At 42.1% G+C, this 26,155-nt stretch overlaps 1 protein-coding gene across 4 annotated transcripts in view; it reads left to right on the top strand.

Moving 5' to 3' along the window:
- KCNT2 (potassium sodium-activated channel subfamily T member 2) overlaps positions 1-26,155 on the top strand; it is a 305,206-nt gene that overhangs the window by 99,732 nt on the left and 179,319 nt on the right. For all 4 annotated transcript variants that reach the window (XM_054981909.1, XM_054981907.1, XM_054981906.1 and 1 more), the window contains exon 2: positions 19,627-19,706. In XM_054981909.1, coding sequence (XP_054837884.1) covers positions 19,627-19,706 — 80 coding nt within the window. The remainder of the gene's footprint in view (positions 1-19,626; positions 19,707-26,155) is intronic.

Genomic DNA, 26,155 nt, shown 5'->3' with positions numbered 1-26,155 from the left:
AAAAGTAGGCAGCAGGAGTTCCATACTTAGGGACAATTCCAAACTCGAGTGGGGAACAAGTCTTCTGTGCAAGAGAACAGAGGGTTTGCCTGTCGATATCCAGCAGTCTTTGTTTCAGGAATCTGTATGGTTAACTTTCAGTTAGCATGAGAAGGGAGGTAAAAGAAATCCCTATGGACTGTAATTTCCTCAGAATCCGAGAAGCCCAACTGGATATAAAGGCATCTGAGAGCATCAAATAAATATAACCCTACGGTTCAGCCCTGAAATGAATACGTAGCCAGAATTTAAATGCTAAAATCCATGCTCGGGTCTCAAGATAGCTCTGCCCAGTTTCCAAACACATAGCTGCATAGCAAACACAGTTAGGGATCCCCAAGATACTCCTCAAAAACATTGCCTGGATTTGTTCCATCTGGTAGCTAAAAGCACTAATCCAGATAGAAATCCCGTATAGTATTTGGGACACAGTTTTAGCATTAAGAATGTGGAGAGCAGCAGAAACAAATTGGTTGCCTTTCACATGGAAAAATCTGGCAACTGCTGCTGTGCTGGACTTGGCCAAATTTACTACTTGATTCCGTTGTGTTGTCCAACTATAATTATACTGAAAGGAAACACCCAGATATTTAAAGGATTTTACTTGCTCAATACTGTTTCCTTTAATCTGCCAATTTCAACGTTTCCAGGATCTTGAGAGAACCATAATTTTGGATTTTGCATAGTTGACAACCAAGAGGTTTGTTTCGCAGTAAGAAACAAAAGCACTGAAAGACTCTTGAGGCCCTTCTGGGTTTGGGATTTGAGTATGTTAGACTCATAAGCATTTATGTCTCTCATAAAGTCTGACTTACTTTCAAAGCAAGGTAAGTTCCAGAAAGAGAGATAAAATCCAAGGACTGGGAAGTGCACCTTTTGATATACCTGTGGCAAGTCTATCAGTGGAGAGGTTCTAGGGCAGGAGATTCCGATGTGGTCCTCAGGGTGTCAGCTGATACCTTTCCTAGCACTTACCAAGAATTTTGAGAAAGTAAGTGGAGCCAGATGCTGCATTTTGATTTTTTTTTGATAACATGATCAAATCATATCACAGAAGAGAGCATTTAGTACTTGTAATGAGAGGGATACAAAAGACAAGGCAGAAACCCAGTTCAGACATTAAGATTTTGGCAAACCAACTGCATATAATGGGAGAGTACACTACCCATGATCCTGCTGATATTCACAGTTGCCGTATTACGTGAATAAGGCAATGTGCATATTTTGCAGCTTCAGCATGGCTGAATGTTTACCCACAGAAATATGTGATGGCCTCATGTATAGAGAGCATAATTTCCTCTTGTACAGGACCGGCCTGCCAGAATTGTAGTGATTGAACTAGAGTCTGAACTCCGTGGTATGCTTCTGAATGGCTGTTCTGCCTGCTGAAGGCAATAGCATTGACTGGATAAGCAGTAGACAAGTAGCATATATTCTGCCATGTAGTTCCTTCAATGGTGTTTTCATTTGCAGGTCATGATTTCTGCCAGTTCCTCCCTCGCACTGCAGATCCTTGCTTTGCCCCCCTGCAGTTCTTGAAGGTCCACTGACTCCAAAGGACAAAATGCAGGTGCATGCACAGTGGGCAGCAGGAAATAGGGGGGACCTGGGAAGTTCTTCTCTGGCTGGTCATGGATGGTTGAAAGCATGCAAATATTATTTTAAAGTTAAAATGTTGAAGTAAAAATGTTGAAGTTAAAACAAAAAAAAACTTGAATTATTGAGATAATTGGTGCTCATGCTCATCTCAAAATCAAATTAAGCTTTGTTGTGGAAATAATGAGATTAACTTTTCACAAAACTTCAAATAATCTTAGGAAAGATTTCTGTAAAAATAATTTACCAGATAGATCTTCTATTTTACCTTTAGCCTGGAATGCCAGGGCCAGGCTATAGTTACTGGTGCTGTGTTTCATGGCTGAATTTTTGTTGTTTGTTTCTGTGGATAGTTTCTTGCTGGTATTGTGTTTTTCTCCAAGTTTGAGTTTTATGGTTAACAGGTGTGAGCACGGTATGTTCTAGTGTATTAGAATTTTAGGTGATTATTTATTTATTTATTACATTACATTTCTAGACCACCCTCCCCGTCAGACGGGCTCTTGGATTTCCTATACATTTGACATTTATAAGCCACTTTGAGTCCTGTGTTTCGTGAGAAAAGTAGATATAAATATGTTAAAGAAAACAAAAAAGGGAACACCAAAAGGCTTCTGCTGAAGATCATGGGATCTGCATGGACAAAACCCATTGGGCAGGCACTGAAATGAGGAGAAGTAAATGAGGAGACGTAAATGAGACTGAGTGAAAAGGCGGGATGGATCCACTATACATTTAAAAATAAAATCAAAACAGTAGATTAACTGCAAGTATTCCACAAAACGTTCAGACTAGAGTGTATATGGAGATATCTGCCGCTTCTCCTGCTGCAGGTGGCTAGTGGGAGAAACATTGCCGTGCTATTAGGACCACTCCTGACGGGTGCAAGGATGAGGGGGTTTCACAACTCTCACTTTCAGTGCTCCATCCTTATGCTGCCACCTGCACAGTGGCCCTTTGGGCTTCATGAAATGTACATCAGTATTTGTCTTGAACAATACACAACTCATCAGTTGACCAGCTTGCCGAGAGATTTTAAAACCATTATACGGTGCTATGAAATAAGATTCATGCTGTTAGTTGAGTGGTGTTATATATCAACCTCTTCATCTCTCTGCAGCACTTGAACGTTAAAACGTTTGCTACCAAAACCAAGAGGCAAAGACCGACATGTCATGGTTCATGCATTTATGTGTTTTCTTCTCCCCAGGTACCCTTGCAGCAAGTGTCACATAACACACACAAAGCTGCTATATACTGAATCAGACCATTGCTCCATCAGGGTCTGTAATACCTACTCTGTCAAGGTCTGCAGTAGAGGTCTTTCACATCACCTACTGCCTGGACCTTTTTAACTGGAGATTCTAGAAATTGGACCTGGGAACTTCTTCATGCAAAGCAGAGGCTTTTCCACTGAGCCACAGCCCCTCTTCCTGTCCTCAACTCCCAACAGAACTGCTCTGAATTTAAAATTAATTGATATTAGTTGCCAGAGCCTAGCCCTCTTCAGAAGTTTGAAAGGGACAGAATGAATGTGCATTGGAAGAATTGCAAGTGCTTTCCCCAACCTATGTCTATTCATTGGAATGTATGCAAAGAACTTGTACATATACACATGTAAGGCACCCTCTGTGTAGTTGGAATGCTGCTGAATACATACAAATGAGTACATAGAAGCGAGTACAAGAAAGGTTGGAACTTGCAGCCATGATCTTGTCCTGTACCTGTATTCACTCTAGCCGCTTGGGATATCTGAAGAGGGCTGGACAATGTTGCTAAAACACAGAAGTGTTCCCCATTTTTCAACATCTCTCGTGTCTGATCCCCAAAATGTTGCTTTATTTTAGAGTGAAAAGAGCAGCTAGGGTAAGGTTCCCAGATGCCCGCCAGTGGCGGGCAAACTCCGGAGGATTTGCCACCTCATCTGCCAATCGCTCAGTGATTGCCAGGAGGGGGCAAACTCCTGGAGCTTGCATGCCACTAGCAGGCATCTCAGGAGCGCACGCTGTACTTGTGCTCCCACCCAGCACAGTATCGTCACTTCTGTAAGTGACATCATCGTGCTGGCCATCGGAGTGTCTCCGCGCTTTGTTTGGGACCGATTTGGGCCCCAAACAGGCCAAATTGGAGCCATGTGTAGCACAGGAGCGCTCCTACGGCCAGCACAACAATATAACTTATGGACATATCTACATGTATACATGTAAGGCACCCTCTGTGTGGTTGGAATGCTGCCGCCAGAGTGTGCATGCACAAAAATTTAAGACAGGTCAGAGAAAGGTAAGTGCTAGGTCCCAACCCTCCTGGCGGGAGGCTAGAGGGAACTGGTAACCCTAAGCTAGGGGTTTGCTGGAACATCTTCAATAAGATGTAACATTCAAAGGCAGTGTGCCACTGCACACCAGTTATGGTGGTGGTGAGGCCAACTGCTATCAAAGGGTCATTATTAGAGATGGGCACGATCCAAACATTTTTAACGATCCATCGGATTGTGGATTGGCGCCGACGACGATCCCGAATTAACAATCCGTGCCGATCATCTCCCCTTCCCGAGCTATGGATCGTGGAGGCAAAAGCGGAGGGGCGCCCCGCTGTTCCCAGCGATACAGGAATGGTGAGTGATGTCGGTGGCATCTGTGTTTGTGTTTGGCCATCTGTGTTTGGCCGTCAGAGCTGCCTATCAGGGTTTGCAGGGATGAGATTGGAGTGCCCATGGCTACAGAACACCCCTTCCCCCTCCCTCCCCTGGGTGTCTTCTCCCAACTTGACTGCTTTGCTGCTCCGTGGTTGGAAGGAAGCCGTGCTGATCAAGGAAAGCTGGGTTTCCATTTGGGTTTCCAGGATGACAGAAGGAGGGCAAACAGAGCTCAGGCATTCCCCTGCATTGCCAGGGGAATGGATTGCTGGTGCCTGAGTGTCTGGATCCCCGATCCGAGCCCGATCGCCCCAATCCAGGCCTCTCCCGATCATCGTATCGTTGGCCTTGGCCGATCACGATCTGCTGGGTCACGATCGCGCAATCGCCATTATCGTGGGGGGGGGGTTGATCGTAATGCGGATCGTGCCCATCTCTAGTCATTATCTTAAAGTACTGCTAGAAAATCAGCGTCCCCCCATGGGTCAGTAATAACTCCTGCTACCTTTACCTGGTGACTTCCAGAGGGCTTCTGGTTGGCCCTTGTGGGAAACAACATGCTGGGCTAGATCTATGTGCAGTCAGATTCACCAGGGTTGCTCTTGTGTGAAATTTGGAAGCATCAAATGCATGTGTAATGTATTAATTCCCTTCTAAGTTCCAGCCTGTATTGTTAAGCAATTCATCTTCAGTGCTGTACCTCCTGCTCCTTCATTGTTGACTTGAGGGATAACTGTCCTATTGAAGCTCTAGTGTGGCTCCAGATCAAGAGCATTGAACATTAGAGATTCTGAGAGTGTAACCTTGCTGTGCAAAGATGTGTTCTTGTAGATTGAAAAGAGCACCCGCTGACTCTTTCTTGTCAGTGATCAGCCTTAACAGAGAAAATAAACCTCTTCAGGCACTTGGGGAAAAAAATCAATAAAAGACTGTTTTGTGTTTTGAGGTACTGGAAGATGAGACATAATTTTATCTTTTCATATTGCCAGTTCTGTTTCATGTTTTTGTAGAGTGAACAAATCTCAAAGGCAAGAGCACTAGTTAGGGAAACAGGCAATTCCAGTTAGGGAAACAGGCAATTTTGTCTCCCCCCTATACACACAGTTATGGATGGGAAGCCACAATGCAGTTTTGATGCAGCTGATTAATTTTTTTTCAATTATTCTTAGAATGTATATTGTAGGGGTTTCCCCCTTCCCCTTGGGTACTAGATATATACTTTTAGATTTCTTGAAACAGCTGGACAGTAGGCAGCTGCAACTTATTCCACCCATTCCTTGCCACCTGGATCCCTTCCTCAGCTGCTATGACAAATCAGATTCCAGATGTTTTATGCAGCACTGAGGCAGGAAGAGTGAATGACAGGACCAGAGGCATAGGTAGGAGAAGCCACAACTGCCTTCTTCCCAGTTGCACTGTGAGATCTAAAAGTGTGTCAGTGGCATAGTCACAAGGACATGTGTATATGATCCACAGATTTATGGGGGAAACTCCTTGATTGTTCTGCTTGTAAACTTTGTTGCATGTGTAGGACTGCTGCATGGCAGTGTCAGAATTGTAGATTGATCCACAATATAAGTGGTGGGTGAAAGCTTGGTACATATGTGGTCCAAAGCACTCTGATTTACTTGAAAAGTCTAAGAACAGGATATACCTGCCTGCTTACCTGTATGTGCAGGATATGAAGGATAGTCTATATGCTATATACTAGGTCCTGAGAAGCCAGCCCAAAAACTGAGGAGCCAGACTTATTTTTCATCCATCCCAAGACATAACCAGACTCCTCACTCCAACATCATTAGATCCCATCCTATACCAGGCGGGGAATGTTATTTATGGAAATACTGACCTTCCTCTAGCTTAAGAAGATGGGATTGCTGTAGTAGTGGTGGGGAAATACCCATCCCTCCAACCACTTGATCATACCACCCATTTAGTCTTCTCTCTCAATTTTGTACTTAATTTCTTTTCTACACATAATATGAATACACTTTACTGATAAAAGCTACAGTCTGCAATTCTGTGCAAGCTTGCTTGAGAACGTAACCTTCTGGGGTTTTTTGGTGATGGTGAGTGCTCTCAAGTAATCATTGACTTATGATGACCCCTGCTGGGGTTTTCAAGGCAAGAGACTAACAGAGCTGGTTTGCCATTGTCTGCCTTTGCATACTGACCCTGGTCTTCCTTGGAGGTCTCCCATTCCGTTACTAACCAAGGTTGACCCTGCTTAGCTCTCAAGATCTGACAAGATTTGGGTTTGCCTGGGCTATCCAGGTCAGAGCCTGGGCTTAGTAATTAAGTTTGGGCTTAGTTACTTCCAAGTAAACAAGCATATGACTGACCTGGCAAGTTGGAAAGAAGCTGGAGAAGGAGGGATCCTTTCTGACAGTGCAATCCTATATAGAGTTACTTGAGTTTGAGTGCATTAACTCTGTATAGGAATGCACTGTATAAATCGTATATACTCTAGCAAAAAATCTTAGCATATTGTATGTTTTTATGCATATTTTCCCTGCTTTTATGTTTGTTATAAAAAGTCTATGTGTCATAGGCAGATGAACTATTTTTATTATTGCCTTGTAAATGTATGTGGTAGTTTGAACTGCAAAAGACCAAAGGAAAGCTTAGGTTTCTGCCTCCAAGGTGCTTACAATCTAAATTTATACAGTAGGAGAGAAAGCAGAGAATGGGTAAAGGGAAAGCTAGACTTAATAGACATTCATTCACAAAATAGCTCATAAAATCTGAGCAACATCATGGTCCTGTGAATATTTAGGATTTTAGATTAGCTGACTTTGCTTTTAACTTTGGCTTAACTTTTGCCAAATATTATATTACAATAAAGGCATCTTCAGAAATATGAGTTCTTGAATAGAAACAAAAAAGACCATAGAAAAGAGAGTTCAGATTCAGGGAGTTCATGAGAGAATACAAAATAACACAGCTCCGTGTGCAAGCTTTGAAGCTCCTTAGAATTCTTCATCAGGCTGAGTATTAAAAACAAAGAGAAGGAGGGGGAAGTCTCTCAGGCCCTTATCCACAGGCAACTTTTTCAGAATCCTATGTAGAACACCATGTTTATTGTGACTTTAATGGTTATGAAGTAACAGATCCTCCTGTTGGAAATGTAAAAGCTGATTAAACCTCTTCCCCTCACATCAGATGGATACACAGTCCACTTCTAAAAGGACTTTGTTCTCTCTGTGCTTCATCTTTCTTGTTCTTAGAGGGCCAAGCTACACATGACGAAAGACACTTGCCTGGCAAGTGGATTGAGTGGAGGGCAAGTGAACAGGGAGAAATACACTTGCCATTCAAGTGTCATTTGTCACTTGTAGCTTGGCCCTCAATGATATTTTTATCTCACCTGTCTTTCAAAATGGTGTACATTTTTCTCCCTTCCTCCATGTTACCCTCATAACATGTCTGCAAAGGGGGTTAGGGTGAAAGAGAGTGACTGGTGTAGGACACACAGTGAGCTTTCTGGCAAGATAATTTGAGTCCAGGTCTCCCCTGCCCCAGTCAAACATGATTTTAACTTCTGTTTTCTTCTTCCCTGACACTCTCACGCACTCTCCGTACATGCTGCACTCCATTGTCTCTGTACTGGGCTCTCTCTACTCTTCCTCAGGAGAATTTTTTTTATCAAATCTTGTTTCACAGTAAAAACTTTTTTGGGGGGTTGTTAGGGAGCTTGAGGTGGCTGCTGTTGTTATCTTCCATATTAGAACATCAGTACTATTTTTGTCACCGTGACTGTAGAATTTGTTCCTTTGGCTTGAGAGAATCCCAAGAGTCGACATAGCCTAGGAGGGAAGTTCATTATAAATTTTATGTATCCCAAACCTAGGAAGAACTATTTTGTATTCAAATGCTGAAGATTATGTGTTAAAAGGCAGTTTCAGCTTGGAATTTGACAACAGCCATGTTTGTTTGTAAGCTAACAAGGTACACTGGGAATTGAAATCTACAGAATTTCATCCCTGGTTCTAATTCTGATTTATAGGAACCAGGAAAAGGATAGCTGTCCTTTTTTGAGTTTCACAGTGAAATATATTTGACTATGCAAATATTTCCTTCAAATATGCAATCCCACGTTATACATGTTTGCATTGCAATAAAGGAGTCTTTTCTAATGAGGGTAAGTCAACCAATACTGAAACATTTTCACAGACAAAAAGTAGATGATATGGTATAATGGAACACAAGTTTTTCTAAAGAACATAAAGCATGAGAATATGGTTTGACACCACATAAGGTACTTAAAGAAAACACCATTACAATGCTCAACTGGATCTTACTTTAATATGAAAGCAGTTTCAAACTTCGGGAACATATGCATGCTGGTTTCAATGGAAACATTACAGATGATGAGTTGTTCTGAATTAATGCTGTTCAGAGTTTTCAGAAAAATCTACATTTCCCATGAGTTCTACTAGTCGTAAATGTTGAAAGCAGGAGTTTTTAGAGGAAACATTATAAAACTGTTGGAAAAATAGTGCCTTGGATCTCATTTAGATTTCTTTGGGCACAAGGGATGTGCGTATGATTTTCATGATCCCCCTCAAGCTATTCCTGTGCATCCCCTAGAATCAAGATTTCACGGGGCATTTTGGGCTGCTGCAAGAGGGGGAAATCAGCAACAGTTTCCTCCTCTTTCTGCTCATGGAAATTTAGGTGGGACCCAACCCAGTATGCAATGTCTAGAGAGTACTTGGAATCCTCCCTCCCCCTGCAAAGTTTTTATAACAACAACATTCAATTTATATACTGCCTTTCAGGACAACTTAACACCCACTCAGAGCAGTTTACAAAGTGTGTTATTATCCTCACAATAATCACCCTGTGAGGTGGGAGTGGGGCTGAGAGAGCTCCGAGAAGCTATGATTCTCAGAGCTCTCTCAGAGCTCCAAGGTCACCCATCTGGCTTCTAAGCAGAAGAGTAGGGGAATCAAACCCGGTTCTCCAGATTAGAGACCTGCTGCTCTTAACTGCTACACCAAACTGGCTCTCACCAATTTAATTTCCAAGTGTCAACTAGGACAACTTTATATATATATAACCAGTTTACTGTTACCCATCTCTTTGGAGCCTGGATGCACTGCCCCATATTTCCATGCTGCAAATTCTGCATTTAATTATGACATACTTGACCCTAGCTTTTTAATTGTGCATGACTGGGTGCCTGATTGCAAGAAGCACAGGGCATTATCTCAGCACATTAGACGTTTTTGATAGATGGCATAATGTGCTTTAATTGGCTGAAAGTGTCTACCAAATGCAGTTAGTTGGAAGCTTATCGCTGGTATAATGCTATAAGCCATCTAAAGTGCGGCAAGTCCCCAAGGCTGGAACATATCCAGTGTGTTTAAAAAAGTCCATAAAAGGGATTCACACTAATGAAGCCACATCTAGAAGTAATGAGGTAAAGGATGATCAGAGTTCCAGTTGGTCTTTATGTAACTTCCCAACCTTTGTGCCTAGAGAGAATTTCAGCTGTAAGGGAAGAAGTATGTCTGGGGATCATATTCTTGTAGGTTGCATTAAAAAGCAAATTAAAATTGAACTTATCTTTGTGGAGGCTGCTAGGCGATCATGAATAGATGCGTTTTAAAATGTTTTTAACAAGGTTATTCTGTTGTGAAATGTGCTAACATATTTTGGGTCTAGATGCAGGTTAGGTTGATGGATGTATGAAGTGTTGACAGACGTATCTGTCAGTTCAGCTCTGGATCTTGGAAACCTTTGTCTACGTTTTATGAATTATATTCCCATTGATGTTATGTTGTATTTGTTTGGCTGATATCCAATTATGTTTGGCTCTTCTTCACACTTTTGTTTGAAGCTAATCATTTTGAATATGTAAATCCTTCCTTTTTGCAACCAGTATGGCTTTCTTGCTTTTGACATGATATATGTCCTCAATTTTTTTTACGTTTACAAGACTTAACAAGGAAATCTTCTGAATTTTTGGGTGCGGTATGACCTAAGAATAGCAATGTTTTTGTATTGGTTTAGGTATGGGATAATTTTTTGTGCATATTTTGTAAAATCATGACATTATTCCTTGGGGAAATCTAACCTAGACATGGGCATGAATTAAAATGCGAATCAAATTTTGTGATGAATTGGGCTGATTTGTGTTTCTTGAAACACGTTTCATGGGGGCGTGGTTTTCATTAAATTCATGACTTTTGGGGCCGATTTGTTTGATTCGTGGATGATTTGTGATGCCAGACAGGCTGGCGCTGATCTATTCATTCCCTAGGCAACATAGGCCTGGAATGTCTGCAGACCTTTTGTTGCCATTGGAAACCCCAATCTTAGCCCACATAATCTTGATAGGCAGCTCTCTCTGCCAACTAGAGAGCTTCCATTCTGCCCTATACAGCAAGGAGCAGGGGGGTTAGTCCCCTAGGCAACTGAGGAGATGGGCCTTCTGTAGCCATAGGGACACCAATCTCATCCCTCCAAACCCTGTTAGGCAGGTCTGTCTGCCAACTAGAGACCTCTTGTTCTGCTCTTTGTGAGCATTTCTTATATAAGGCACAGCTCTCTGTCTCGTGCTTTTCAGTTCCAGTAAACAGAGGGAGAGGGAGGACCTGTTGCTGGGATTTGGAGTGAGAGAGTGGAATTGGGAGCTTTTGGCTGGATTTGTTGCTGCTTTAAAAGAGACTGAAAAGCCTCTTTCTTATTTTCAGCTTTGGCCTTGCTGGGAAGGTCATTGGGTGAGGGTGCCTTCCTTCCCGTACCCCACCCAACTCAAGTCTCAGGGCATTGCCTGGCTCTGGGGCCTAGTTTGACTGAGGCCTACCTTTTTTCTTTAATTTTCTTTGCTTATATTTTTATTTAGAACATTTGTTCTTGGTTGTGGGTTTTCCGGGCTGTATTGCCGTGGTCTTGGCATTGTAGTTCCTGACGTTTTGCTAGCAGCTGTGGCTGGCATCTTCAGAGGTGTAGCACCAAAAGACAGAGATCTCTCAGTGTCACAGTGTGGAAAAGGTGTTGGCAGGTCATTTATATCTACTCAGGAGGGGTGGGACTGAGCTGAGTCATCCTGTAAGAGTTTCCCAGGGTGTGGAATGCTAATGGCGGGAGGCTTTACTGTATCCTGAGGAGGTTCTTTTGCATATGGATTGGTGCTTGATGTGCTAATCTTCTCTGCAGGGCTATTGTCGGGTGTAGAGTGTTTTGTTAGCCTGGTGTTTTTCAGAACTGGAAACCATGCTCTGTTCATTCTTAAGGTTTCTTCTTTCCTGTTGAAGTTTTGCTTATGCTTGTGAATTTCAATGGCTTCCTTGTGCAGTCTGACAAAGTAGTTGGAAGTGTTGTCCAGTATTTTGGTGTCCTGGAATAAGATACTGTGCCCTGTTTGAGTTAGGCTATGTTCAGCCACCGCTGATTTTTCAGATTGTCCAAGTCTGCAGTGTCTTTCATGTTCTTTTATTCTTGTCTGGATGCTACGCTTTGTGGTCCCAATGTACACTTGTCCACAGCTGCAGGATATATGGTATACTCCTGCAAAGGTGAGGGGGTCTCTACTGTCTTTTGCTGATCGTAGCATCTGTTGTATTTTTCGGGTGGGTCTGAATACTGCTTGAAGGTTATGCTTTTTCATAAGCTTTCCCATCTGATCAGTAATTCCTTTGATATATGGCAAAAACACATTTGTTCTTGCTGGCTTGTTGGGTGAGGGTGGGTGGAGAAGAGCCTGCTGAAGTCTCCCTGTGAGTTTGGAATTTCTGGGTATGAAGGGGGCCATTGAAATGTCCTAGGTTCTGTTGAATCACGAAACTAACGAATCATTTCGTGAAACGGGACAATTTCATGAATGTTTATGATTTGTGGAATGCAGTGAAACACGGAATGCTCATTTCGTTTTTTCCCATTTCTTGCCCATCTTTAACCTAAAAACTTAAGAACAGACCTGCTGGATCATTCTGGTGGTCCACCTAGTCCTGCACAGTCTTGCCTCCCACAGCGGCCAATTAGTTGCTCTGGAAGGCCAATGAAGAGGCCATAGAGTTTAACGCTACCTCCAGATATTGCCTCTAGCACTGGTATTCAGATGTTGACTGCCTCTGAAAGCGGTGGTTCTCTTTGGTTATCATGGCCAGTCACCATTGATAGACCTATCCTTCATGAATCTGTTCAGTTTTTTAATCCATCTGTACCTGTGGCCATCGTTAGGCCAACTGGCAGTGACTTCCGGAATTTAATTGCCCATTGAATAAAGAAGTGCTTCTTTCCATCCATCCTAAATCTATTGCCCAATAAACTTCATTGGGTGCCCCTGAGTTTTATTATTATAGGAGTGGCAGATAAAGTTTGCCATAGACACAGAGTTGGCAAGCCACACCCGGAGTTATGGGGGTAACTAGTCCCCCCAGAAGAAAAAGATCAATATATAAATGTATATGCGCTCAAGACATATTTGCACTATGCTGACACATCAGGGCACATATCTATTTTCCATTTCGCTGCATATAACACTCTTGCTGCTGTCACCATGTAATGAAAGAGGTCTCCCTGTTCTTTTGTTACATTATTTGGTAGAATGTTTAATAGCATGTTTTTGAGGTTTAGCTCAAACCTGAGCTTGAAAATCTTCTGCATATTTTCATGTATCTTTATCCAGTATTTTCGCACTTTCGTACATGACCACCACATATGATAAAATGTTGTATCTGTGCATTGACATTTCCAACACGTCCACTGTAATCCTTACTGATTCTTGTCCACTCCTTGATCCTCATTTGTTACTAAGGGAGCCTCTCTTTGTTACCCTACAAACACAGAGTCGACATTTTCATTGAGTTAGCCCCTAGTCTTTCCCCCTCTCAATCTCAGCCAGTGCAAACCCCATCAGCATATATTTAAAGTCAAAATACTTTGTTCCAGTGTGCATCACCTTACAGTTACCTATGTTGAACTTCATTTGCTGTGTTGTTGCCTACTCACTCAGTTTTGGGAGGTCCTGCTAAGAGCACTTCACAGTCCTTAGTCAAAGTCAATTCTAGGTCACACAGGGGTGACTATGGATGAGAGCTACGTATTTGATGCTACATTTACAATGTTCTGTGTTGCTTGAACATAATGCTATAAAAGCTCAGTATATTCTTTAATCCAGGGGTGGGCAAATTGCGGCCCGCGGGCCACATGCGGCCCGCTACAGAGTTTTTTGTGGCCCGCCAAGACAGTCAGAAAAATCCGCCTTGAACTGAGATTTGCAGCTATAGATGATAGGAAATTTGCACAATAAATAAATTGAATAAAACTACCACTATTTTATTTAATTTATATTTATTGATTTTTATGATACAATTTATACCTTTTCTGAAATGCAAAGTTAACTAATGAATGCAATCATTCTAAAAGGTGTGGCCCTCTGCTAACCTCCGCTCCCACAAAGTGGCCCCCAAGCCAAAACAATTGCCCACCCCTGCGTTAATCTCTTAGAAGGGAAAATATTGCTCTCCTTCCCCCAAAAAACATTAATATTTCATCCATTGATTGCTATGAAGAGTTTTGGGGAAAATTTACAAATGCAGTAGAGTTACGAAACAAAGCTTTTCTTGGACAGTATGCGTCAGGCTGTAATGAGCCCTGTGGCGCAGAGTGGTAAGCCCAAGTTCTGCTCACCACTTGAGTTCGATCCTGGTGGAAGCCAGGTTCAGGTAGCCAGCTCAAGTTTGACTCAGCCTTCCATCCTTCTGAGGTCAGTAAAATGAGTACCCAGTTTCCTGGGGGTAAAGTGTAGATGACTGGGGAAGGCAATGGCAAACCACCCCGTAAAAAGTCTGCCAAGAACATGTCGTGATGTGATGTCCCCCCATGAGTCTGTAATGACTCAGTGTTTGCACAGGGGACTACCTTTACCTTTTTTATGCTTCAGGCTGCACATGGGGAAATTACTTGATTGCTCCCATAAAAAACATTACATTTGGATCCTTGCATATATGCTAATGGCATCTCATGGGGGAAATCTAAACTTTATTCTTACGTGTTTTCTGTTGTAGAAACTTACATTAACAGGAGTAAGTTAATGTGGAATTTGAACTCAGACCTCCTGTTCTAACAAACACTACCTTGCACTGTCACCTGACATGCAAGGTTGCTCCAGGACCTCAGGAAGAGATTTTTCCAGTCTGGCTACACACACTCCTACACACAGGATGCTGATGATTAGATTTTTATGTGCATATAAGAAACTATAAGCTGAGAGGGGGGCCTGTAAGCAGCCACCCTGATAATCTACATGGGGGTCTACCTGAATGTAGAGTCTGAGAGGATAATACATTTTAATGCAAATAGCAACTGAACAGCCTTTCTCTTAAGGACTGTGAGCATCTAGTATTAGAAGTTACTGGGGAATATTTTCAGTTTATCTGAAGCAGGAAGAGAATTGTATGTGACTGAGATGAAAACTGGGCCATTTCTGTTCATGTAGCAATTTTCTGGGGTGGGGTGGGGGACCCAACAACTTTTCCCTCTATAGTTTCAAAATTTCCAGAAATTTACATGACTAACTCTGGCTACTACTTACTTGAATTAGAGTCTCTCTACACCAGATGCCTCGGTGCGTGTTCGTCAAGTATAGGGAGATACAGTGTTAGCTGGGATGCATAGTTTAAAATGCTCAGTCAGTTTCACCTCTCCAGTCTAAAACAGTGTGGAATCGCAAGCAGAGGGCTGTGAGGAATGGAAATGGCCTGGAGCTGCCTTCCAGAGCCAGGCTTGAACCTGGAGAGGTTATAATGGACTGAAGTTTCCCTTCTGTCATTTCACAGCTCCTTCACACAGCCCCAGTGTATAGCAAAGCCTTTGCCCTGCTGCTGGCTCTGTTTTTTTAAACTACCCTTCCCGGCTACCATTACATCTCCCAACTCGTGTTCTTCACGTGTCGGATGCCTCATATAGAGGGACTCTTAGAGGTCTGCTTTGTTCCCGTTCTTTTTTGTACCTTACCATTAGAAGAAGCAAATAAGACTGAATACGCAAGTTAACTTTGTTGTATGGGAGCCACAGATACACATACTATCAGAGTAATCTGAAAAAAAATCACATAGGAAAGACTTGTGCTCTGAGTCCCCCCCACTCCCACAGGCTTTAGAAAACCATGGGTGTGGGAAGGTGGTAGGGCTCCTCTTACATAGCTCCAAACGCTCATATTACCTGAAAGTAGCAGAATGCTACAGCTCTTGTGTCACTGAGGTATTATAGATCCCTGTATAAATTATTCCTCTATATCTCCCAGCTGTTTTTCTCTCTGCCGGTTACTTTTCTACTATAGGTATCGCTCTTTGACTCTAGCTATTAAGTGCAGAGCCATTGTTCTTGAATCAGGGCACCTGACATGTTGTCACTGGAGTTAGAAAAATTGCTGTAGCATTAATATAATGAGCTGCTTTTTTGGAATCTCTCTCTGTTTTGTCATGGAAACCATCACAGTGGAATGCCAGTCTGCTTGTCAGTCAAGGTTGCTAAGCAAAGGGAAATAGAATCAGGGCAATTTCGGGCTGTAGAAGCCACTCATAATGGGAGTTCAGAAGAAAGTGATTAGGCCCTTCACTCTTTCACCTCATTAGCATTACATCACCTCTTACTGTTAACATCCTGTTCTTTCAGGTCACAGAACCCTTGTCATTTTCCTCTTGAAAACATAGATAGGAAGTTCAAACCATGCGAATAAAGTGGTAACACTTAGTTTCTTTCAAGTTAAATTACCCTCATCTGTTGAAAGCCTACGTCTTTATTCACCTGTCTAAAAATGCCCTTGGAAAGTTGAATCTTGATCTTGAACATGACATGATATCAAACAAAGAAAGGATTTAAAGTGCTACTATATTAGTCCCACTAAGATTGGGTTTATACAATTGGTTTTACAAGGGTATGTTTCCATGCAGAGGCACTTTGCAGTAAAATACTTGGGTCATGGGACTCAACTTCAAGTTACAATTTCTTCCATGTTGATTATAAACAGCTATTTTTCTTCTCCAAATGCAATTTCCATCTTTGCTTTATCAAGGTTAAAAAAACAGTGTTTGTTTGTTTTTACCCCTTTTCCCCCTTTTCCATTTTTGCACTGCAAGAAGCCATCCCCCAAGCTGCTTTTAGTTCCCCTAGGAAAAAAATGTAGAGGTACCCATATTTTTTTTACCAGCAGGGGTTAAAGTAGACCAGGGTGACTTTTTCTGTTGAACAAAAGGCATGAGAGGAAAGGGTTAGAGCCCCCTTGTTTCTTTGTGCTATTTCTCCTCCATAATAAAGCAATTTTTACAGCTAAATTTGCAGGGAAAAAGAACTAGTAGTTTAAAATAAAGCATACCGTTTAGGGAAACCCATAGAAATAAATCATATTGGCCCATTTATTCCACCATCAGGAATAAAGATCTTCTGTTTTATTTTGTTAGAATCACTCAACGGTTCTGGAAAATTTTGTTGTCCAAGTGTTCAGTCCTAGCTCTTCCTATTTCTACATTATGTGTCCATTACTAAAGCAGAACTTGCAGTGGTGAAACTAACAGCCAAGCTACATGTTAACGTATGCAAGTCTGCCAGAGGGTGTTGAAGCTGCAAGTCCCCAGAGGAACTTCATGTAAAAGGGCCCATGGAGGTGATTCAGATTGGGACTGCAGGGTGGGGTGAGAAGGAGCTCCTTCCTCCTCTGCACCATTTTCCTGATCCCGAATTGTGCTGGGGATATTATTTTATCCTTGGGGAGGCAGGCTTCTTGTGCACTAAATGCTTGCATGTGCAATACCCCAATATGGCTAATAATTAGGGATGTGCATTTTGGGTTTCTGATTCGGGTTTTTAACTTTTAGAAAACACTTTTAGAAAAGTGTTGTTGCTTTCCTGTGCTGCACTTTTCAGCTGATGGGAGGGAGAAGAGGGACCTCCCCCCCATCCCATTAGCTAAAAAGAGCAGTGGGGTAGGAAGCTTGAAAGCAACATTGTTTTTTCCATTTGCAAATGGCAAGAAAAGTGATGCATTCAGCTTCAGTGCGCTCTGTAGATTCCTGATTCATTGTGGAGCATACCCAAGCATTTAAACACCTGAATCCTGAAGCGGTTTGCTGCTTCAGGATTCAGGTTATCCCAAATTGTTTTCTCGCTTCAGGTTTACCCAAAGCAGGAAGCCCAATCTTTTCTGGGTGCACTCCCCTACTAATAATGCCCCCATGGAGCTATTTCAGTTTGGAAAACTGCTTGGGAAGGAAGGCGGCCCCCTATATTAATCAGGTCTACATGGTCCCAACAAAGACGACAAGGGGGTGGGGGGAAAATGCCCCCACAAATTCTGTTGGAAATGCAATGTCTTGTGTACAAAGAAGGCAGAAGACACAGAATACCTGCAAGGGGCAGCAGGTCTGACAGATAGATGGCAGAGTGAGATCCTTCTTTCCTCCTCTCTTCTGTCCTTCCTGCATGTCTCCAGATTGGTATTCTTAGACTACTTCCTGCTTCTTCCCGGAAGTTCCCTCCTCCCTGTTTACTGAGGTAGTTAGTATCTATTCTGTTTCTCTCCTTTCTGTCAAAGTTGTAGTTCCTGAATAAACTCTCTTCATTCACTCCTTAATCAGACTCAAGATCATTCCTACGATATACCAGAGTCTACAGATTCAACCCAAACAAGCAGGTGAAAACAATAAAGGGTTCAGGTTGCAACAACCTAAAATGTAAAATATATTCCAAGAAGATATTTATTATGGATGTGCACAAAATACAGGTTAAAAACAAGTTAAAAACATAAGGCCCGAATGGCACGCTACATACATATGTTAAAGATTGCTAAAACTTTCTCCATTCACAGATGATGATACAATCCAATGACCAACACAAAGACAGACCATATACGTTTCGGCCCTAAGGTCTTCTTCTATGGTCAATTGTACAATATTTGAGGGGCAGGAAGGCTGTTTTCAGCCTCCTCTGCTGCCTTGCGGGCCCACACAGTGGCAGAAGAGGCCATTTTTGGCTTCCTCTGATGCCCTGTGAGCCCACAGGGCAGTGGAGGAGACCGAAAATGGCCTTCCCACTCATTTGAGGGGCGGGAAGGCTGTTTTGGCCTCCTTCGCCACCCTGCAGTCCCTCAGGGCAGCAGAGGAGGCTGAAAATGGCCTTCCTGCCCCTCGCAGGAGGAGGCCATGGGCCTGCAGGGCGGCTGAGCCATGGTATCCACCACCCCAGCAGCAAGGAAAGTGTGGGGCTGGGGCTGGGGGCTGGGGTTTGGGCCGTTTAAATGGCCCTACCACTTGCAAGTGACAGGTCCCTTTAAACTATCAGCTGGTGGGGGGAATCCCCCCCTGCTGCTTGCCAGCTGATAGATTAAAGGGACCTGCCACTTGCAAGCGGCAGGAAAGGGCCCTTTAAATGATTAAATGCTCCTTTCCCTGCTGCTAAGCAGCCGGAAAGGGGCATCTAAACCCGACAAAATACGAACCATGAACTGGTTCGTGAACTTGCATCAGTTCGTGGGAGTTCATGGTTCGTGGTTCGTGAAAACCCACGAACCACGAATCCCATGGTTTGGGGGTTTTTTTGGTTTATACCCATGTCTACTGAGAACTCAAAACTGCAGTATGACTGCAAGTCCCCATGATAGACTTGCATACATTGTCACATGTAGTTCGTCCCTAAATGTCATAATTGTGATTGCTAGAGGACCTGGAAGTCTGCAGGGCGTCCATTTCATTAAGTGTGATAATACCCTGCAGCATGTAAGCAGCCCTTTCACACAGCATTTGTTAGCATATTTGAGACATAGAGAATGTCAGTTCATCTTGTGTTCCAAATTTCTGATGTCCCCAAGAAATCCTAAAAATATAGTCAGTCTTCTAGGTTTCTTCCAGTCTAGCTAAACACAAGATGACACTTCTCAGTTCTCTCTGCCTGCAATCAAATTCAAATTGCTACTCAATGTTCTCTGCTTCTACTTTTTGAAGGGCATCACCTGCAAAAGCGGGCAGGAGGAAGAGATTTCTATCCATCATAGAAGAACATTCATGTTCTTTTTGTTAGTTCCTGGCAACCCTTTAATTACCTGGTGACAGGCCAATTCACTGTAATCAGGGTAGCTGAACTCAGCATCAGGCTCAGTGCTTGTTGAAGTCCTATGAGGCAGATGATAGCATGGAGTTTCCAGGATCAGAGGAGTTGCCCATTGGTACACTTGAATTTGCAGAGTTACTAACCTACTGAGTAATAAGCAAATATGTGTGTGAATGTCTTTGCATTATCTGCACTTTTTAAAAATATTGGACAGATGGTGAGAGTAAATTTGGATATACATTGTGGTTTTATGACCTAATGTTCTAGGATTAAAGTCTAATACTTGCATTTTAACTTTTTAGGGTCCAAGTTGAATTCTACATGAATGAAAATACGTTTAAGGAAAGGCTAAAGCTGTTCTTCATCAAAAACCAAAGATCAAGTAAGCAATGAGTTTTTTTTAAAAAAAATCATAGTGAATGTGCACTATATTTTTAGCTAAACAAGAAGAAATCTCCCAGAATTACAACTGATCTCCAACTGACTGAGATCAGTTCCCCTGGAGAAAATGGCAGCTTTGGAAGGTGGGCTCTATGGTATTATACCCTGCTGAGGCCCCTCTCTTCCCCAAACCCCACCCTCTCCAGCGTCCACCCCCTAAATCTCCAGGTATTTCCCAATCCAAAGCTGGCACCTATGGCACCTATGGAATGATAAATGCAACCACCTTTCACAATTAACATTCCCAGCAGCCACCTGGAGGATGGCAACCCTAGGGCCAGAGCATCACTTGGGGGACATGAAGAGAGTGAAAATAGTCTATGTGGTCTGTATGGGACTCTGTGCAGCACAGTGCTATAACACTGTTAAAGTCTATATAGCACTATAGCCATGGTTTAAAATTAAATAAGTTTGAGTCAGTGCAGATGTACCTCTCCAGAAGGAGACATTCATCTTGGGGCAGTAGCTGAACAACCGGGGCCACTTGTTACCAATCAGGATTGCTGGAATTTTGGAAACATACAAAAAGAAATTGTTGTGGCAGGTAGATATGTACTTGAACTTCAGAAGGGTGTGCATATATGGCATGTTGTCTAAGGAAGATACGGTATATGATACACTTTATTTTTCCCTCTTTCCTTATGAAACTAAACTGACATGAAACCAAATTGCAAAACAGGCAAAAACAGAGTCTTTTCTCCTGGATGAAGTGTGAAAGAAATATGACTGTTGCCTCAAATTTCATTCAACTGTACCCTTAAAACTTCTCAATGTTAATAATGAAGTGATCGATGCAAAGAGAACTTCTTTTCCAAATGTAGGCCTATATATTGCTTTCTCCTCAAAATAACGATTTAGATGTAACAGTAAACTATGGTTTGCTGGTATCTGAGTGAAAAGTTATCTGGATCATACACTCCCTCTTCTCCCTTCTGTTGCCATTTGGTGCTTGGCAAGGAAATTTGGTATTTTGAGATTTGTGGCAAGCCACAGTTTGCCATTGTATGTGAACCTAGCAGTCTGTGGTTTGTGCTACACACCAGAAATCCAGGTAGTGGAGGTCTCTTTAGTTGATGGTGAAAGTAATAATATAGTTTGATTGTTTTAATAATGATTTCTGTATTACATTGCTGTTTCTATTTTTACTGTAGCTTTGTATCTTTTATTTTTCAAGCTTTTTGTTTGTTATGACAGTTAAGTCATGACAATAAATCGACTCTGAATCTTAATGAATTTGTATTTAGTGAAACATAGAAACAGATTGTACCCTTCAGTTGTCATTTTTCTTTTCATAAAATAGGAGAATGAATTACTGTGGCAACATATCAAAATCCTAGCTAATTGGGTGCAAATGTGTGATAGAGGTAGCTAAATAACCAATGTCAGGAACTCTTCAAAATTCTGTGTGTATGGTTATAGCACAAATGCATATTATTGTAAATCAAATCAAAAAAGTGATTGAAATCACATTGTGAAAGGATGCAATTTTATAAATCTAAACATTTTAATCCCAGCCTTCCTTAATGTAAATGGCTCTTTCCCCATTTTTTATCTTCACAACAACCGTGAAAGGTAGACTAGACTTAGGGAGAGAGTGACTGATGCATTATTGCCCAGTGAGATTCACAGCTGAGTGGGAATTTGAAACTGGATTTCCTGACCCTAGTTCATCATCATTCTAACCTGTAGGGTAGATTAATAGCGTTGGCACATCACTGTCTTTTAGTCTGTGGTCGCCAAGCTTTTTAAGTCTATAGGTACTTTTGGAATTTTGAGAGAAGGTGGTAAGCGCTTCCCAAAATGGCTGCCACAGGAGGTGGAGGCAAGTACAATATTCCTTCCTCACTTTGCAAAAAAATTGCAGGACAACACATGAAGCTGCCTTAATCAGAGAAACCATTGATCTTTCAAATCTGTACTTTGATTGAAAGCACAGTCCAGCATCTGGGAGGAAAGCAAGCTTGCAGAAGGGAGTGGGTGGGCTTCTACTCCTGAACATTTGTCCCTCTTCATGCAACAAGTGAACATCCTGGACTGTAAGACCACGCAGGCAGCAGATCAATGGTCATGAGATCAACCAAGTTAGAAGTGTTCAAATATTCATGTTCGGTAAATTTGCATCACCCCAGGTATATCCAAATATCCAGGCAGAGTCGATGACTTTTATGCTTCCCTTCTTCTTGTTGACTGTTTTAACAAACTACCCTTAAGGATAGGGGTGTGCACCCCTCCCCCCAAAAGGTGATCCAGATCCAGGTTTCATTGAAGAAAAAAAAATTGGGATTCCTGAAATCTGGGTCAGATTCTCTGATATGGATTAGAAGATTTAACCCGTCATTATAATGTCTGGGAGCCAGGGGGAGGGAGGCATTTTTTAACCTAATTCCACCAAATTTGGATGGAACCTATTCCTGAATACCCCTAAATACCCTCCAAATTTCAGGACAATTGAGCCCCTGTAGAAGCTGCCCCCAGCCACTCCCCATTGTTTCCTAAGGAGACAACACCATGGCTAGTCTCCCCCCTCCCTTGCATGCTTGGGATTCTCTGGTTTGATGTTACTCCCATGCAAGATGAGAGAATTCCAGTGTTGAACCAGAGAATCCCACTGAGAATCTCTGAAGCAAGTGGGGTGTGTGTGTGTGTGTGTGAGAGAGAGAGACTTTCTGAGCCATGGCGTTTAAAGGTGGCTGGCAGTGGCAGTGGCTTGAAGGGGCTCTTTTGGAGCTTGGGGGAGGGGCAAAATGGGATTCACTCTTCCTTCTGCCTCTTTCTTCACCGCACCAGCCTCGCAACACTCTCTGTAGTGGCATAGAGCTAGCCTGGTCTCTGTGCCACTCTGCTCTTGTGGCTGCTGGCTCCCACTGCTGTGGCAATCGCCAGCAGCTGCCTGCTACAACCAGATAATCTAGCCCCACAGAGTTCAGCCTCCGGCTCCAATCCGTGGTCGAACTGGGAACTGGCAAAGCCAGATTATGCCAAATCAGCATAAATCTAGCTTTAAAAGCTGATTCCTGGATTCAGATTGCACACCCCTACTAAGGTAGTAAGATTGGGTGAACTGGCGTGTTCAACAAGGAAGCAGTTGTTTTACTATGTTAATAATCCTATCTCCCCCACTAATGTTATGATTCCTGCATAGAATGCTTTATTTTATGTACTATATGTACTGTTGCCTTCTGGTACAGTTTAGCTGATCATGGATCATAATAAACGATGATGTTGACAACTACGGTAAGGCTAGAACAAAGCTTCCTCCCTGCTTTGCAAAAGAAAGCTCATGGCAAAAGTCGGTCAGGTCACAACTCCACTCTGTCACTCTGCCCCTCTCTGCCTCATTTTGTTCCCCGATCAATAGTGAAGTAACCTGATGTTGAGTAAAGGCCATTGGCCTATTGAAGTCAAGGGGAATAAAAAGAAATGAAGGGAAGCAAAGAAGGAGAAGAGAAGGAGATGCACAGAGTGATTAAGGAAAGCTCTGGTGCTTGCTGGTCCTTCTGCTCCTCCAGTGGCTGTAGCGACTGTTGCAGCCATCATAAGCCCATTCATTTGAATGAGGGCAGCTAGTAACAATAGACCTCCTCGCTTTCTGAAAAGCTCTGTGGGTGCTAAGGGAAGCACTGGCAGACATCACATTGGGGACCCCAGTTTCAGTCTACCTAATGAGACTGGAGTTGTGAACCAACATCTCCTGTCCAAGTCCAATATTTTCTTCATTTTCTTCTACCGGGAATAACTTTGTTCCCATGGAAAACAAGTAGAGAACAAAAGAAATTTAGAGCATATGCACACGGCATTTCCTTTAGAGTATATGTTCCTACGAAGTCATACAAAATATTGAATTTCCAACATAGCATTCTCTTTGCTCTACAACTCCTCATTTCAGTTACTACTGCACCTAAGGCTCTTTGTACTCTGTGCTTAAAAAAAATTATAACTTTAAAAATATAAGTTATCCACCAAGAAAAACTGATCCAGCAGTTTGTATGTACAGTATAAAGCACTGTGACAGTTTCCTGGGGATAGAGATCACCCCAAGGATTTTCTGTCACTTTCCTGCCTTTTCTATTGTGCCAGGGTCCCCGCGGGAAACAATTGTTCAAGGAGACAGAATCTGAGCCTGGGTATAAAATGGACCCAAGCTTGAGGTAATTATAAAGAGTGAATACGAAGAAGCGGGATGTCAGTTTTTAAACATCTCGTTGAAAGGAAAGAGAAAAAACAAAGATCTGTTCCCAGGCAGGCTTCTTATATTATGTTACTACCTAATTAAAACATTCTAATGAATCCACAGCAACCAGCTCTAATTTGGTAATTCTCCCAGTCCTGAGAAAGTTATGCACTCCTTAACCCGCTCTCCTGTTAATGAAAACCCTACACCAAACTTGCCTCTGCCTCTCACCACTTACAGTTGTCAAGTGTCAAACTAACCCTAGATCTTAATCAAGTTTTCTAGCATACATTTCCTATTGGCTGGTTCAGTGTACCACTTTCGTTGGCCCCCATGTTGCTAGTATTTGTGTATTTGTGCTTCTTTTGCATCTTGCTGGTCACGGCTTTGCCATGTATCTGAGGTTGGCTTCTCTGGGCTTTTCCCACTTTCAAGTTGAATTTCATAATCATAAAGGCTAGAAACTGGCTTTTTAATTTTGTTTTTTAAGATGAACATTGAATTGTGTGTTCAGTACTACATCCTTTGTTTTTTTTATACATATGCACTGAACATTTTACAGCCCTGGATTCATCTTTACATTTTAAACAGTAGTTATTTAATGGTGTAGACTTGTTTTTAATTCTTCTCTCTACTTTTCCCTTCTTCACCATTTTAATATATGACAGCGATGATCCTGAAGAATCAGAATGCTGGAGATAAACAAATCGAGGCTCAATCCCACAAAGTAATGCTTGTTGCTTTATTTTTTTTTTCTTGGAAAAAAGACTCCGTTTCAAATTAGCTAGCTGTTCTTGAAGGCTGAGCCATTTCCTGGGTATCTGTTAAAGCACTTGCTACACGGTGGCCGGTGCAGCATTTCTGGAAGAACAGCCTGCAAGCTCTGCCAGTCTTGTGATAGGTGGAATAGGCTGCTGCTTTTCCTGGCTGCCAGGAAGTTAAGGAAACCAAGCCAGGGGTCCAGATGAATTTTCCTATAGTGAGTCAAATGTAGTCGTTAATGAGCAATAACAAGAACCAGGTTGAATTACCCTGAGTCGAACAAATAATCTGTGTAGCCCTAAGCCCAGCATGGATCACCTTAATTGTCATAGGTTAATCAAGATGCTGAATATAGGTCTTATTACCCTGCTATCTAATATAATTTAATTGGAAGAAATGTGAAGTATATGATTTACCACTGAGCAATGACACATCTCTTAAAAATAGTTCTTAGTGATTTGTATGTAATCAGAGAGAGCGAGTGAGAAAATGAACTCTGACAGTAAATAATTTTTCAATGAACTACAATTTCCAAAGCCAACGTTTCTGCATACATGCTCTGAGAGGTCAGGAATGTTTTTTTATGTTGGTAGAATTTTGATTAATTATTTCAGGTTGGAAAGTCAAAGAATCATTACTAATGACATCCAGCCACTCTTCAACTCCCCCCCCCTCCTGTCTTATACATTGAAAGCAGCCGCCTTTCTTCACCAGGGTTAAATTCTCCCTCAGTCAGGTCTAAATTTAGAATTTGGAGTTCATGGGAAGATTCTACCATGTTATGCTTTAGTTCTAAGGATGGCAAAAATATGTGTCCTAGAATTCTCAATGAGTATTAGCCTTAAGCTTGATTGAAGCCAATTGTACCCCCTTTTAATGCCATTAAAAACAGCTTAGATTGCTTTTTAAAAAATGTTTGAAATTTCAGCATTATGATTCATAAAGTTAAAGCATTCAATAGAGAAACAGCGGATGATTGTAGGATGCACGAGGAAGTATGAATTCCAAGCTCCTTGGGTTTCATGGAATTAACTTTATGAATCATAATGCTGAAATTTCAAACATTTTTGAAATTGTGATTGATTGATCGCTTTGGGCTGTACATATTTGATAACAAAAATTAAAGCATTCAATAGAGAAACAGAGGATGATTGTAGGATGCACGAGGAAGTATGTATAGCAAGAAATACATGGTATGGTTGGAAAGCACGTGATCTAGCACTCTTTCTCAAGCACATCTAAGTCCATTCAATGACTGGATGGGGGACCAGCTGGGTATGCTGCCAAGCTCCCCGGAGGAAAAGTACAGGGAGGAGATATAAAACAAACACCACAGACAGTTAATGAATTCCAAGCTCCTTGGGTTTCATGGAGTTAATTTTTGTTATCAAATATGTACAGCCCAAAGCGATCAATCAATCACAGCATATGCATTTTGTCACTATTAAATGAACAAT

The sequence above is a fragment of the Eublepharis macularius genome, chromosome 5 (assembly GCF_028583425.1).
Source record: "Eublepharis macularius isolate TG4126 chromosome 5, MPM_Emac_v1.0, whole genome shotgun sequence".
Taxonomy (NCBI): Eukaryota; Metazoa; Chordata; class Lepidosauria; order Squamata; family Eublepharidae; genus Eublepharis; species Eublepharis macularius.
This window is presented reverse-complemented; position numbering and strand designations above follow the sequence as displayed.